The sequence below is a fragment of the Stomoxys calcitrans genome, chromosome 4, assembly GCF_963082655.1.
Source record: "Stomoxys calcitrans chromosome 4, idStoCalc2.1, whole genome shotgun sequence".
NCBI classification, from domain to species: Eukaryota; Metazoa; Arthropoda; class Insecta; order Diptera; family Muscidae; genus Stomoxys; species Stomoxys calcitrans.
This window is the reverse complement of record NC_081555.1, coordinates 74,713,253-74,728,934: the sequence shown is the minus strand read 5'-3', so window position 1 is coordinate 74,728,934 and position 15,682 is coordinate 74,713,253. Positions and strand designations below refer to the sequence as shown.

Genomic DNA, 15,682 nt, shown 5'->3' with positions numbered 1-15,682 from the left:
ATGTACAATATTACCGACTTGATTATAACCGAAGCAACATTTCCTGTTTATACGCCCCCTGGTCACTTAAATGTTACTTTAGATTTTTTGGATAAGAAAACTCTTCTTGCATCTTATCGTCTAAAAGCATCTGCATCTCGACAACCTTTTTAAAAAGCTTTGTACAGACCAGTGTTATTGCTACTTCTATTGCCATAATACTTCAAACCTTTACCGCCAAATTTACATATTTCAAAACAAAATATGATTGATTTACTGTTTTGAAATGAAGTCGATAATGTGTTACCATATTCAACGTTTTCCCGAAAACGTCAACGTCAATTTTATGGAAGATTTGAATTTCTCTTGACATTAAGATCTAAAACACTTGTCTAAAAACTCCTGCAAAAATTGATTTTGGTCATTTTAAATTTTTGTTTAGAATTAATTTGTTTTGAACAGATATAATTCTCTCTATTATATAAAACAAATAAAAAAAAATTAACAAACTTTGGGATAAAAAATCGAATATTCTTATGTTTAGCTTTAAACCAGTAAGGAAAGGCAAAAGTCGGGCGGTGCCCTACATCTACCCTTTAAATACAATGTGTGGAACTATATATAATTCTGAACCAATTTTGATGAACCTCGGCGGATGTTTTCCAATGGGTTATTAAAATCCCCGTATCAAATTTCGAGCAAAGCCAATATGTTTAAGATGTAATAACTACGGTTGCAAATCCAAAATCTGACTAACATATATATGGGAGCTACATCTAAATCGATTTTGACCAAACTTCTTAGGTATTGTGGTTGCCACCGAGGACAGCGTTGTGCACAATTTTGGCAAGATTGGTCAATAAATGCGCTTGCTGTGGCTATAGAAGTGAAAATCGGGCGATATACATATATGACAGCTATATCTAAATCTGAACCAATTTCTATGGAATTCAGCTGTAATATATCTCAAAATCGAGTGAAAATCTAAATATATATATAGCTCAATCCAAATCTGAATCGATTTTTTCCAATTTCAATAGGCTTCGTCTCTAGGCCAATAAACATGCCTGAACCAAATTTTAAGACGATCGGATAAAAACTGCGCCCTGTACTGTGTGTTGCGACTGTAAAGTCCAATTTCATTAGGCTTCGTCCCACCCCAAAAACATCTAAAATCAGACATTTTTATCGAACATTGCAATATGGATCTTAAATGAAAGTTCTTTGGGAGTAGAGCATGATATTGGATTCCAATTTTGGTACCAGGATTCTGGGGGTCCACCAGATCCTCAAACAGGACTTTTTGCTGACTATTGCAATGTGGGATTTAAATAAAAGGTATTTGAGAGTAGAACAAGTAAAAAAATGTGCCGAACTGTATACCCACCACCATGGATATATTAATCATCCCTTTTAATTATGACTCCATAACGGTTGTTATGTCTAAATGGGGGCTAATAAAGTGAAAATGGAGTGTCCCAAAAAAACGAAAGTGCAGTTTAAGTTCTTGAACGGGCCAAATCGGACCATATTTGGATAAAGCTGCCATATAGACCGATCTGCCGATTTAGGGTCCGAAACCCATAAAAGCTGTATTTACTATCCGATTTCGCTGAAATTTTAAACATTGGGTTGTTTTAAGCCACCCCACATCTATTGCAAATATGGTTCAGATCGAACTATATTAAAATATAGCTGCCATATAAATCGATCTGCCGGTTAAGGGTCTGAAGCCCATAAAATCTGCATTTATTATGCGATTTGAAACATTGAGTTGTTTTAAGCCTCCCGCCATTCGATTTAGAAATGGTTCAGATCCGGCTTTATTTAGATATAACTGCCATATTGAGCGATCTGTCGATCTTGGGTCTGAAACCCATAAAAGTTGAATTTAATATCTGATTTTGCTGAAATTTTAAACTGTAAGATGTTGTTAGACTCCCGATATCCAACCGCATATGGTTTAGATCGGACTATATTTAGATATAGCTGTCATATAGACCAATCTTCCGTGGCGCAGAGGTGAGCATGTTCGCCTATGACGCCGAGCGCAAGCGTTGAAATCCCTGCGCGAACATCAGAAAAAATTTCACCGGTTGTTATCCCCTTACCAATGCTGGATACATTAGTGAGGTATGTTAAAACTTCTCTACCAAGTGGTGTCGCTATGGCGCACATCTTTCGGACTCGGCACAAAAAAGAAGGCCCCTCATCATTGAGCTTAAACATTAATGAGACTGCAATCATTGATATGGGAGAAGTATCCCCTGTTCCTTAATAGTATGTTCATGGGAAATTATGTAATTTGCTTTAAGCCTCCCGCCATCTGACCGAAATATGGTTAAGATCGGACGATATTTAGATATAGATGCCATATAGGCTGATCTACCGATTAAGGGTCTGAAGCCCATAAAAGCTTTATTTATTACTTGGTTTCGCTGAAATTTGAAATAAAGAGCTGTTTTATGTCTCCTAACATTTGAGCCAAATATGGTTCAGATCGGATGATACTTAGTTTCAGCTGCCATATAGACCGATCTGCCGATTAAGGGTCTTAATACCATATACCATGCATATGAGTTCTCGGCAGTAAAATTTCTGGAAAATCTAAAATTTTTTAAGGAATACGGCATTGAATATAATCAGAAGAAGTAACAACGTGCCAAGTTCGGCCGGACCAAATCTTGGTTACCAACCACCATGGATTCCGGTAAAGATCTACCCTTGTTAACTAAGGTTGTATTTGATATTTTTGTAGCAATCAAATGGGGAATTGAGTGAGGCTTCATGGGTCTCAAGAAGCCACATCAGGAGCCTATATGACCATAATGATCGATTCGGATAAAATTTGGCACTGTTGTTGTATGTCATAAGATAGGTTTTTGAGTCAAATTTTATGTTGAAAAGAGCCCCAAGCAACTATGGACATACACCCAAACCCGTAATCGGCTTGTTGACCGCTCTGTCATGCCAAAACTTAACCTCCAAAAAGAAAATCTTTGTTAGGAATTCCGTGCTACTGACAAAATCTTTAATTGTTTTCCATGCTACTCCGCTATGTTGGTTTATGTCTGGTTTTGTGTACCCACCTGAGTGCCGGTATCTGTTAGCCGCGAAAGCCGTGCAATGACATAGGATATGCTCCAACGTCTAACCATTTTCCCTACACATGCTATCACTTGCCGCACCGACTTCGAATAAGTGAGCTCATAGTCCCATGTGTCCCGTTTTGATACTGAAAGCTATACTACCCACCTTCTTACTTATTTTCAGTAATAGCCTCGTTTTCTCACGATCTGCATTTCCGCATAGGATTTTCGCCATCCTTCCGACCGTATCGCTGTTCCACAGGTTTACATGCGCATTCGTCGCTTACGCCCTTAACTCGGACTGCGTCAACCCAAAAGGCTTCGGGTTAATCAAGTTTATTGACGGCAGTTCTCTGACCTTCACTGGCAAATCGTTTGCCCTTTAATTCCCAGTCACTCCGCAATGGCCCGGCAGCCAAACAATGCGGATCGTGCCATCTTCCGAGAGGGCGTTAATCTCTTTCTTAAGCACCAAGACTGTTCGCCCGGATCTCCGATATTATGGTAAAGCAGTCTAAAACAGATCTCAGTCCCTGGATTCTCAAAGTAGACCCAAAGCTCACTCTGTTATGTAGCTTTGATCGATCCGCGTAAGATTATCTTCCAGATGGCAATACTAGGGCTCCGTCAATTCAAAACTGTGCCGCTGGCAGCAGTGACTGACACTCGACCTTAAGTGTCGTCTTAGTTATCCGATCGGAAACTTTTTCCATTCCTTCCAGGTTTCTTATCGTCGCCACGATTCAAGTCCCTCCTCAGACAGCATCCGTAATAGGTTATTTGTTATGCTCTTTGTGGCGTGCCATGTGCCCCTTTCTCCCTTATATTTATGTCATGGGATCCACAATTTATCCACTTGTTCAGTCTCTTAGGACCTGGTCCACCCGCTACAGTTCTAAGGATTGGATCAGTGCGTCGGTCTGCACATTGTTAAACGCCCTCTCGTTGTCAATGCATACCGCCAGTGTGTGCGTCTTGGCATCGAAGGATTCTTCTATTTTATGCACAACCTCGTGCAGGGCAGTCTCCACCGACTCTCACTTGACATAGGCATGCTGTTTGTATTTAAGCAGTTCATTGGGTAACCTAAATACTCTTTATCATGGTGTCCACAATACGTTCCATGGTTTAGAGTAGAAAGGCTACACGTCTGTATCCCTTTGGTGTCGCATGTCTTGGGTTGCCGGGCTTGTGTATAAATATCACGCTTGCCTCCTGCAAGGCTTGCCATTACCTTTTTTACCTTATTTATTGTGTTCAGCAATGTTATCCCTGTCCAGTTTTAACACTGCGTGAGGTCACCCTTTTCGGAATCGTGACCATGATTCCCTTTTTCCTATCTGAGGGAATAACATTTGTATCCCAGGGCTCTCGGATGATTAGGATGATTGATCAAACAAGGGGGTGTGCTTCTTACCGTAACAGTTTGACAGGTACGTTGTCAGGACAGGCTGATTTGCAATTTTTGAGTGAGACCAAAGCCGCCTAAATTTATTCGCAGGTTGGTGGGGCTGTAGATATATAGCTGTGTGGGTGGCTGAAAAACCCGAGGCATCGCTCTAATTGATGATCGGGCATTGTTTATTCCTATCCGTCCACCTTTTTCATTATTGGCCTTCAATTGTTGCAGCTCATTTGTTTTGTTGACTCATAAACAGCACGCATGTTTCCAATATCAGCTGCATTTTCGGCTTGCTCTGCTAGCGTTATCGCTTATCTCTGCCATCTAGGCGTTTGATCAGCGAGGCGGAAGCGCTGATTCAATCCTGGTGCATTGTTTCCTCCCTTTCCGGTGTATTGTTCCCTCTATAGTTTCGTTGCTTGTCCATGTCTTTTGGGATCGTCTAGCAATGCCTACGATAGAGGTGGCCGTCTCCGTTAATGCTGCTGTAATGTCGACCCATATCTAAATATTATTTTGTAGCTTCTCGCCTAATGCTGTCTTGCATACGCGCGCGGTTTCTGGCTTTTTTAGGTAAAAGAGGTTGGCCTTTATCGTTTTTGTTTGAGTCCTTTCCACGATGTCGGCTCCGCGTCTGGTTTTTACATACAACAGCGAACCCAGGAAGAGCTTGCTTATAAGTACGTGGTCAATTTGACTATGGGTGCTTCCACCGGGTGATTACCAAGTATATTTTTATGGGGGAATTTTGTGCCTACAATAATGAGCCGGTTTCTTGCGCAGAAGTTAATCAATTCCCATGATTGATTGTAGATTATTGGCCGCCTTGGCATTGAAATTCCCCATAACAAGTTTAATGTCTCCTTTTGGCAGAGAGCGTCTCATTGAATCGAGTTGGGTATACAGGGATTTTATTTTTTTCAGATACGCTACAACAGTAGACCGACAGGGACAACAAACGACATCATATTTTTTGCCGCGCTTTTGACATTTCTCTTCAATACGGTTTGCCATTTAATGATGGAAAGATATACGAGCCAATAACGAGTCGAAATAATTAAAATTTACTACCGAAATTCAGAGTCGGTGGCAGAAGAAATCAAGTTCCATACATAATGGCATCGGACTTACTTTCACAGAAATAAAGAATTTCATTGATATCCAAAAAAAACTATTGTAGCGCTCGTATTGAAAACCCCCTTTAGAATTGATCCCTAGTTTCGTTGTCATCGGATTCGGTTAGCGCATTGCATTGTACAGTAGATATTTTGCGAAATATTGAATTTAATCTTGCCGTCATGATACGCTCATATAAGACATTGTATTATAGATAGAAGAGTTCACTTTGCTTTCGGCGATTATTAAAGGGCGACCCCATTTATTTGGCGGATTTCATTGCCTGAAAAACCAAGTAGTAGCCACCTTGAAGATCCATAGTTTCGGGTTTCGGCCATCGCACTTCACTTAAACCGAGGGTGTTTAGGTTTCAGTTTGACATCTCGTTCTGGACCTGGTAAAGTCTCGATGATTCTGAGAGAGTTCTGACGTCCTATATTCCAATCATGAACCGTGTTTTGAATCCATAGGTCGCCCTAAGGGGGTTGTCAGTCCCATTATTTCTTGTTGATGTTTTTGACGGAACTCAAAAAGAACTTCAACAGCAGCAGCTTGTGAAGCATCTAAGGAGGAATCGTCCACACCGCAAGTGTCCAGTATCCTGAGGAAGAAAAATCTTCTTAAGAATTTATCCCATTAAATTTTTCACTGCTCGAGCAAATCAATGTTGTCTCAGAAACTAAAAAAGGGATATGCAGGTCTGCTTTTGACTTAATTTAAGGGATTATTCAATATATTCATAAAGATTTTTTTTAAGAAATAACCGATTTAACCGTTTTATAGAATCTCAAAAACATAAACAGGTTTTTTCGAAAAAGTTAATTTTTTGGAAATTGTTTGGAAATCAGTTTTAAGAAAAATTCGGCTTATTGACCGCCCTAAGATAATATATCTACCGATTTGACTTCTTGAGACTCAACAAGCATCAACTACCCGATTCATTTTTTTGAAATAAATTGAGTTATTATTTGGCTAGAAAAGACGTCTCAGTCTGACAGACTGAGGGTTGCGAGCAACGACTTTTGCAGAAGCTGTAAGGACATCGAAGAAGAAGAGACTATAGAATGCCTTCTGTGTGTGTGTCCCCTACTAGCAGTTAGAAGGAGTTCCACTTTAGGTTCTCATTTCTTTTAGAACCTGTCTGATTTAGCGGACATTTGTATTCCTTTCATTAATGTTGCAATCAAAACAAGTAAAAGCGTGCTAAGTTCGGCCGGGCCGAATCTTATATACCCTCCACCAGGATCGCATTTGTCGAGTTCTTTTAAAGGCATCTCTTCTAAGGCAAAAAAAGGATATAAGAAAAGATTTGCTCTGCCATTAGAGCCATATGAAGATATTGTCCGGTTTGGACCACAATTAAATTATATATTGGAGACCTGTGTAAAATGTCAGCCAATTCGAATAAGAATTGCGCCCTTCGGGGGCTCAAGAAGAAGTAAAATAGAGAGATCGATTTATATGGGAGCTGTATCGGGCTATAGACCGATCCAGACCATATTAACACGTATGTTAATGGTCATGAGAGGATCCGTCGTACAAAATTTCAGGCAAATCGGATAATAATTGCGACCTCTAGAGGCTCAAGAAGTCAAAATCAGGTTATGAACCGATTTGAATCTTAATTGACACAGTTGTTGAAAGTAAGAATAAAATACGTCATGCAAAATTTCAACCAAATCGGATAGGAATTGCGCCCTCTAGAAGCTCAATAAGTCAAGTCCCCAGATTTGTTTATATGACAGCTACATCAGGTTATGAAGCGATTCGAACCATACTTGGCACAGTTGTTGGATATCATAACAAAACACGTCTTGCAAAATTTCATTCAAATCAGATAAGAATTGCGCACTCTAGAGGCTCAAGAAGTCAAGACCCAAGATCGGTTTATATGAGAGCTATATCAGGTTATGGACCGATTCGAACCATACTTAGAACAGTTGGAAGTGATACCAAGACACCACGTGCAAAATTTCCGTCAAATCGGAAGAGAAGACCCAAGATCGGTTTATATGGCAGCTTTATCAAAACATGGTCCGATATGGGCCATTTACAATACCAACCGACCTACACTTATAAGAAGTACTTGTGCAAAATTTCAAGCGGCTAGCTTTACTCCTTCGGAAGTTAGCGTGCGTTCGACAGACAGACGGATGGACATGGTTAGATCGATATAAAATGTCGCAATCAAGAATATATATACTTTATGGGGTCTCAGATGAATATTTCGAGTAGTTACAAACAGAATTACGAAATTAGTATACCCCCATCCTATGGTGGAGGGTATAAAAATCTAGCCAATAATCTATTGCATCGCTGAGGCGAATCAAACCTCCTAGACCGCTTAGAATGGTTTTAGGGAAATTTATTTAGGAAACACAAACAGAATTATAAAGCCAGTATTCTGCTTTCCTAAATATCGCGTTTTTACAATACTACCTATACGAAGTGACCCACATTTATTGTCAATGGTCAGCCCCTGAATCCTTTAGGTATCCACAATTTTGGATAACCATACAAAATATGAACTTTTTAATACATTCCTATATATAATTAATATGTAATAGCAAGTGTAGCCTATGGAATCACAAATGATTCCACACCCTGGTTGCTGGTAACAAAAAAAATCTTGATAAGGTCATCAAAAATAATAATGCTATTGACTTCATTGACAAGGCCAAACGTATGGATGTTGGTCTATCACATTGAACACAAAATGGACGAAAAGGTTATTGCCTGTTTTCTGTACTTGTAATGAAGCTTATTACTGAAAATATATCTTGTTAGAGATCTGCAATAATAAGAGTAATTTAAAGGCACATCAAATAGAAATATTAAAAATATTTTGCCTTACGATAAGTTTTCAGTTTCAGTCCGGTTAGATGTTGTTGTTTACCGCTATATATAAGTAGGAGAAATGTCTCAGAATGTCATACCTAAACGGATATTCCTTTTTATAGCCTTTATCTGTTTAAATACTATCCAGGTGAGTTATTATATTTGAATAAATCTGTAATTTAACTTTAACCTTGTACTTACAAATTTAAATTATACCACTGTTCTCTCCGTAGTGCGGGAAACGTCCTTTCATTGTGGTATTCCATAATGTCACATGTCCAACTTTTGACTCACTATTACAGCAGGCTGAGTGTGATTTAAATAAGCTGGGCACAAGCCGCTATTCCCTAAATGTCATGTTTAAACTGACAAGGACTATGCCTGCGAATATCGAAGGCAGACTTTTGATTCATGTTAATGGCATAAAGCCTAACAAAACTATAACATTTTTGGATGTGAAGATGCGAATGTGCGATTTGATGAAACACATAAACTATGTGCCACTTGTCGATCAAATCATGAATGAAATAAGAAGGGTCTCCAATTTACCAATGGCATGTCCTGTAAAAGGGGTAAGTTTATAAACGAAGTGGATATTAAAAACACTCCCCTATAAATACAAAATCTAACTCGTCTTACTGCAGAATATCATGTACAACATCACGAACTTGGTTATAACGGATGAACTATTTCCAGTATATGCCCCACCTATCGACTTAAATATTACCATCGATTTTTTCAACAGAAATAAACTTCTTGTATTTTATCGCTTGCAGGGATCAATATTATCGAAGCCCAAATGAATCTTTAAAACAAAAAATTTAATTATAAATTGAACTGGTCAATAAACCAACGCAAAATGTAGGAAATTTCAGCAGTTATTTTAAGGCCTTTCTTCGTATCATTTCTATACGGCGGTGTCCTATAGAGTAATGTGCTCATTATACCCTCCACCAAAGGACGGGGGTATACTAACTAAGTCTTTCTGTTTGTCACTTCTCGAAATATTCGTCTTAGACCCCATAAAGTATATATATATATATATATTCCTGATCGTCATTACATTTAAAGTCGATCTACCCACCCACCCCCCTCTGGTTACGTTCCTGGTGCTAGGTATGCTTTACATCGGTACATAACCCTATTTACCAGGGGTGTTGAGTTTTTGAGCCTCTAGAGGGCACATTCCTATCCGATTTGACTGAAATTTTGGATGACGTGTTTCCTTAGAACTTCCAATAACTGTGCCAAGTATGGTTCAAATCGATCCATAGCCTGATATAGCTGTCATATAAACCGATCTTGAATCATGACTTCTTGAGCCACTAGAGGGCGCAATTCTTATCCAATTCAGCTGAAACTTAGCATGAAGTGTTTTCTTGTGACTTCCAACAACAGCTCCTCTATAAACCGTTTAGTCTTGAGCCCCTAAACGGCGCAATTCTGATTCGATTTGGCTGAAATTTTACACAATGACTTCTTTTATGGTCTCCAATATTCAATTCAATTACCATAACAATTCTTTTCTTTATCCCTTGTTTGCCTAAAAAGAGATACCGGAAAAAGAACTCGACAAGTGCCATCCATGGTGGAGAGTATATAAGATTCGGCCCGGCAGAACTTAGCACGCTTTTACTTTTTTCCCTTTACCACCGGCTTATTTGGAAGCGTATCAAAACATTAACAAGTCTCATCTTTCTAAATTACTCTCTTACGATCGTATTCATAATACTTAAAGAAGGCTTAAACCTGTCTCAAATCTACATTAAGTTTTGTGAATACTGCTTTCATGTAGGCTTCGAAAAAAAGAAGAAAAATGTCGTTTCCTTTATGAGCCTCCCTTCGTTGACGGGGACATGGTCTTTAAAGAGTATTATAGGCAAATTTATCAATCTTAGAATTTTACGCACAATACCTCGAAATCTAGATCTATGAAAAATAATTTTCCGAAAAGAGAATTCGTGGCTTCTCATTTCGGAAAACTATGAAGAATGAGGAATTAATTTTCAATAAAAGAAGCATAAACACAGCAAATTGTTGTTTGTTTTAGTTTCTAAAGCAGTGATGTTCAGCGCCTTACGATAGAGTTGATGGCTACACACACGTATTCTTCTGCTCTTCTCCAAATTCACGTTATTATTTTTTCCAAGGGAGGGAAATTGATATCTCTTCCCATTCTCACACGGAATTTTTTTTTCTACTTTTTTCCATTTTCTCCCTCTGTGCGTCATCCTGCAATGTCGTATTCAGCAGGAATAACAAACTTAGGCATGACTTGAAATACCTTTGAACGTATAGGGCTGTATGTGTTGATATGTCCTTCTGGGGCCTTCTCCAAGATTTTGCGCAGTGTGAATATCTTGTCTAGGGTGGATTTACCAGGTTTAAAACCACACTGATAGGGCCCAACTATTTTGCTAACTTTAAACTGTAATCTTTCACACAGTACGCTTGGTAGTATCATGTATGCGATGGGGAGGGGACTTATACCTCTGTAGATGGCACATACCATCTTGTCCCCATTCTAGTGTACGAAATATAGTATACTGAGGTACCAATCATCGGGTATGCGTTCTTCTACCCAAATTGCGCTGACCAACTGATCCATAGGCCTTATCAACGTGACGCCTCTAGTTTTAAACAGTTCAGCCAGCAACCCACCGTCTCCTGCCGCCTTATTGTTTTTCAGCTGGGACCTCGTGGACCTCGTTTTGACTAGGTGGTAAACACTCTATACCATCATCAGGGATTGGTTCGGTGGTATATTCATGGCCACCATCATCGGATACCAACAGCTAGGAAAAGTGTTCTTTCCATATCTTCAGCACACTGTCTGTATCAATTAACAGATTTCCTTCTTCGTCTCATCAGGGATTGGTTCTATGATTTACAAATGGTCACCATCATCGGATACCAGCAGCTGGGAAAAGTGTTATTTCCTTATCCTCAGTACATGATCTTTTTCAGTTACCAGATATCCTACTTTGTCTCTGCAGGAGGATGTGTCTGTACCAAAACCATCGGTTTGATGTTTAATTCTTTGGTAGAATTTCTGGACTTCATTCTAATACCTGTACATTTCAATACCCTCACACTCAAGTCTTTCCATTTCCTTTTTCTTTCCGCGGAATAGACGTTTCTCCTCTTTTTCTTTTTTTCCCGATACCACTCCTTCATCTAAAGGATGTAGCGCTTCTCTTTCCATGGAGTGTGCAACGGTTTGTCATTGCGCTGATATACTATTGGCACAGGGTTTGCTTTCTTCAAGCAATTGGGTCAGCCGTGCAGCGTCATATCGTATGTTTTTTTGCCACACTAAGATGGGTGGTTGTTGAATGCCTTTGATCTATCACAACACGACCTATTTGGTTTCTCGGCCATGTGGCCGTGTGAATCCTTTGATGTTAGAATCTGGTGCTGCTAACCACCATGTTATTTGGCTCTCCGAAATCTATTAGTCGGAAGTTTCCATTTTCCGAGTGTTGGGTCAAAAATATTTTCCTTCCCTATTTTCGCGTTAAAATATCCCAGAACGAATTTAATAACATGGGGGACAGTTGTCATATTCTCTTTTTAAGCAATCGTAGAAACTATCCTAGGTCTGCTCGTGCTTGTCTCCCGTCGGTGATGTTGTAGAATTTGGCATTTATGCGGACTGTGGCAAGCCTCTTATCCACCGGAGCAAACCTGGAAACAAGATGTTTCAGTCTTCGGCTAACCACAAATCCACAGCCAAATGCCTCGATTTATGCAACTATAATTTAGGGCATCACCTTCCGGTGTTGTGGTGGAGCCCTTCACGAGCCAAAACATCCAAATGCAAAATTGCCCATGAACATTCTATTTAGGAACAGGAGAAAAGTTCTCACATATCATTTAGTGCTGCACAATTCAAGTTTTAAGCTCAAAAGATAAGGGAACTCCTTTTTATAGCCCAGCCCGAACGCAAGAGGTGTCGTCTTTGGGCAGAAGTTATAACATGGATTTTATGCATGGCATAGGTCCACACAAATGTCGCCAGCATTAGGAGAAGAAACCCACCGCTGATTTTTTTTTTCTGGTGGTCTCGCCATGATTCGAACCTGGGCGTTCAGCGTCATAGGAGGACATGCTAACCTCTGCGCTACTGTAGCCCGATAGGGATAAGAACTATACTAATTACCTTGAATTGTGGACACCGTGGGGCAGAGGTTATTATGTGACGCCGAACGCTTGAGTTCAAATCCCGTCGTGAACATCACAGGTGGTTATCCCCTTCCTCTTGACTGTCGTCAATAAACTTGGTTAACCCGAAGCCTTTCGGGTCGACGCAGTCCGAGTTAAGGGAGTGGGCGACGAATGCCCATGCAACATTGTCGAACAGCGAAACGGTCGGTAGGACGGCGAAAATCCTATGGGGGGAGCCAGATCGTGAAAAGACGGGGCTATTACTGAAAGGAAGTAAGAAGGAGGTCAGTATTGGCATCATAACGGGACACATAGGACTAAGAGCTCACTTATGTAAAATCGGTGCAGCAAGTGATAGCATGAGTAGTCCATGCAGGGAAGATAATGAGACGTTGGAGCATTTCCTTTACCGGCACTTAGGTGGAGGCACAATACCAGAAATGAACCAACTTAGGGGAGTAGTATTGAAAACAATTAAGGATTTTGTGAGTAGCACGATATTTCTAACTTAAAATTTTCTTTTTAGAGCTAACTTTATAGTTTTTAGAGCGCACAACAAGCCGACTACTTGCTTAGGTTTATATCCATAGTGGCATGGTGCGGATTAATATCTGCACCCTCTTTTCAACCTAACCTAACCTATACCCTTAATAATGCTGACTGCATTTGTTGTGAGGCATCCCGTTACGTAAAAGTAAAAACTTCTCTACCAAGTGGTGTGTCTATGCGGCATGCCCTTCGGACTCTGCATAAAAACGGAGGCCCATTTTCATTGATATGAAAGAAGTATCCCCTCTTCCTTAATGGAATGTTCGTGGGAAATTTAGTACTAATTACCTTGAACAATAATCGTTGTTGAATACAATGGTAAGGCCAAACTTTGAAATCTATTTAGGGGAAGACGTAACGATGTCGGTCATTCACATGTGATTATTTTCGAACACAAAACAAACAAAGAGGCTATTGCTTCCTTGCGATATTTGTATTAATGGTTATATTTGGAAAATTATCAAAATGCAAATCTATATTAACATGATTATGTTTATAAAAATTTTAAAATAATTTTGCCTTGACATGATTGCTTGCCAATGATCCAGTTACATGTTTTGTATCTTGTTGCGATATTTTATAAAAAATGTCTCCGAAAATCATACAGAGAAGCATTTTCGTTCTTATAGCGTTGATGAGTTTAAATACAATCAGGGTAAGTGATTAATATGCCTCTTGCATTTATATATTGAATTTAACCATATATCACGTTCGTAGTGCGGAAAACGTCCTTTTACAATTGTGTTCCATAATGTTTCATGTCCCACCTTTGATCCAATTTGCCAGCTGGCTGAGTGTGATTTAAAAAAGCTTGGCACCAGCCGCTATTCTCTAAGCGGTATGTTTAAATTGTCAAGGACTATGCCTGAACATATCGTGGGCAGGGCTATGATTCATGTGAGAGGAATCAAACGAAATCGAACTATAACATTTTTGGATGTGAAGATGAAAATGTGTGATTTATTAAGACATACAAATTACATGCCACTTGTTGATCAGATCATGAATGAAGTAAGAAGGGTCACTAACTTACCGATGTCATGTCCTGTAGAAGGGGTAAGTTAACTACCTCCAAGGTTTTCTTAACTACCCGTCTTTCGTCTTTCTGCAGAATGTCATGTACAACGTTACTAACGTCATTATTACGGATGACCTATTTCCAGTATACGCACCACCTGTTTATTTCAATGTTACTATTGATTTTTTCGATAGGAATAAACTTCTTGCATTATATCGCCTGCAGGGATCCATATTACCAAAATATAAATGAACATCTGCGACTGCTAGCAATGGTTTGTGTTGTGTTCCATTAGATATATGTTTGTTCCGTTGTCTACTAAAATATTTGTGGCACTATAAAATTTAAATAAATTAAACTATCACCAATATTCAAAAATTCAATGTTTTAACTTAGAGCAAAGTACCATATGATCAGAGGCAAAATGAATCATGCATTATTGGTTTGCCGATGCTTTATAATGTCACTGGCATAAAATCGTAACGGGTTCATAAAGAATAACCTTTGGAATTGTAAAGCTTAATAGAAAAGCATTCTGAATTTTTAGTATTAAATAATAAATAAACAAACAAGTAAAAAGGCGTTAAGTTCGGCCGGGCCGAACTTTGGATACCCACCACCTCGGAAATATATGTAAACCACCTTTCATCAAAATTCGGTGGAAATTTCATACCTTATGTCCCATATCAGTTATATCAAAATATGTTCCGATTTGGACCAAATACTAAAAGTACACTAGCTATATCTAAAAATAAACCGATCTGAACCATATACGATGCGGATGTCGAAAAGCCTAACATAAGTCACTGTGTCAAATTTCAGTGAAATCGGATTATAAATGCGCCTTTTATGGGGCCAAGACCTTAAATCGCGATATCGGTCTATATGGCAGCTATATTCAAATCTCGACCGATCTGGGCAAAATTGAAGAAGGACTTCGAAGAGCCTAACTAAACTCACTGTCTCAAATTTCAGCGACATCGGACAATAAATGCGTCTTTTATGGCCCCAAAACCTAAAACGTAGATATCGGTCACTATGGCAGCTATATCCAAATCAGAACCTATCTGTGCGATATTGCAGAAGTATGTCAAGGGGTTTAACTTAACTCACTGTCCCAAATTTCGGCAACATCGAACAATTAATGCGCCTCTTATGGCTCCAAAACCTAAAACCGAGAGATCGGTCTATATGGCAGCTATATCCAAATCTGGACCGATATGAGTGAAATTGAAGAAGAATATCGAAGGGCTTAACCTAACTCACCGTCCCAAATTTTGGCGACATCGGACAATAAATGCGCCTTTTATGGGCCCAAAACCTAAAATCGAGAGATCGGTCTATATGGCAGTTATATCCAAATCTGGACCGATCTGTCCCATAATGCAGAAGTGTGTCAAGTGGCTTAACTTAAATCACTGTCCCAAATTTTGGCGACATCGGACAATAAATGAGCCTTTTATGGGCCTAAGACCCTTAATCGGACGATCGGTCTATATGGCAGCTATATCCAAATCTGGACCG

The 15,682-nt window shown here is 39.3% G+C and overlaps 1 protein-coding gene across 1 annotated transcript; it reads left to right on the top strand.

The window, feature by feature from the left end:
- Positions 1–13,726: 13,726 nt before the first annotated feature.
- LOC131996954 (uncharacterized) lies at positions 13,727–14,410 on the top strand. The gene is made up of 3 exons (XM_059367160.1): positions 13,727–13,795; positions 13,858–14,196; positions 14,252–14,410. Exons 1-3 carry the CDS (start codon positions 13,727–13,729, stop codon positions 14,408–14,410), a joined length of 567 nt encoding a protein of 188 aa, XP_059223143.1.
- The last annotated feature ends 1,272 nt before the right edge of the window (positions 14,411–15,682 follow it).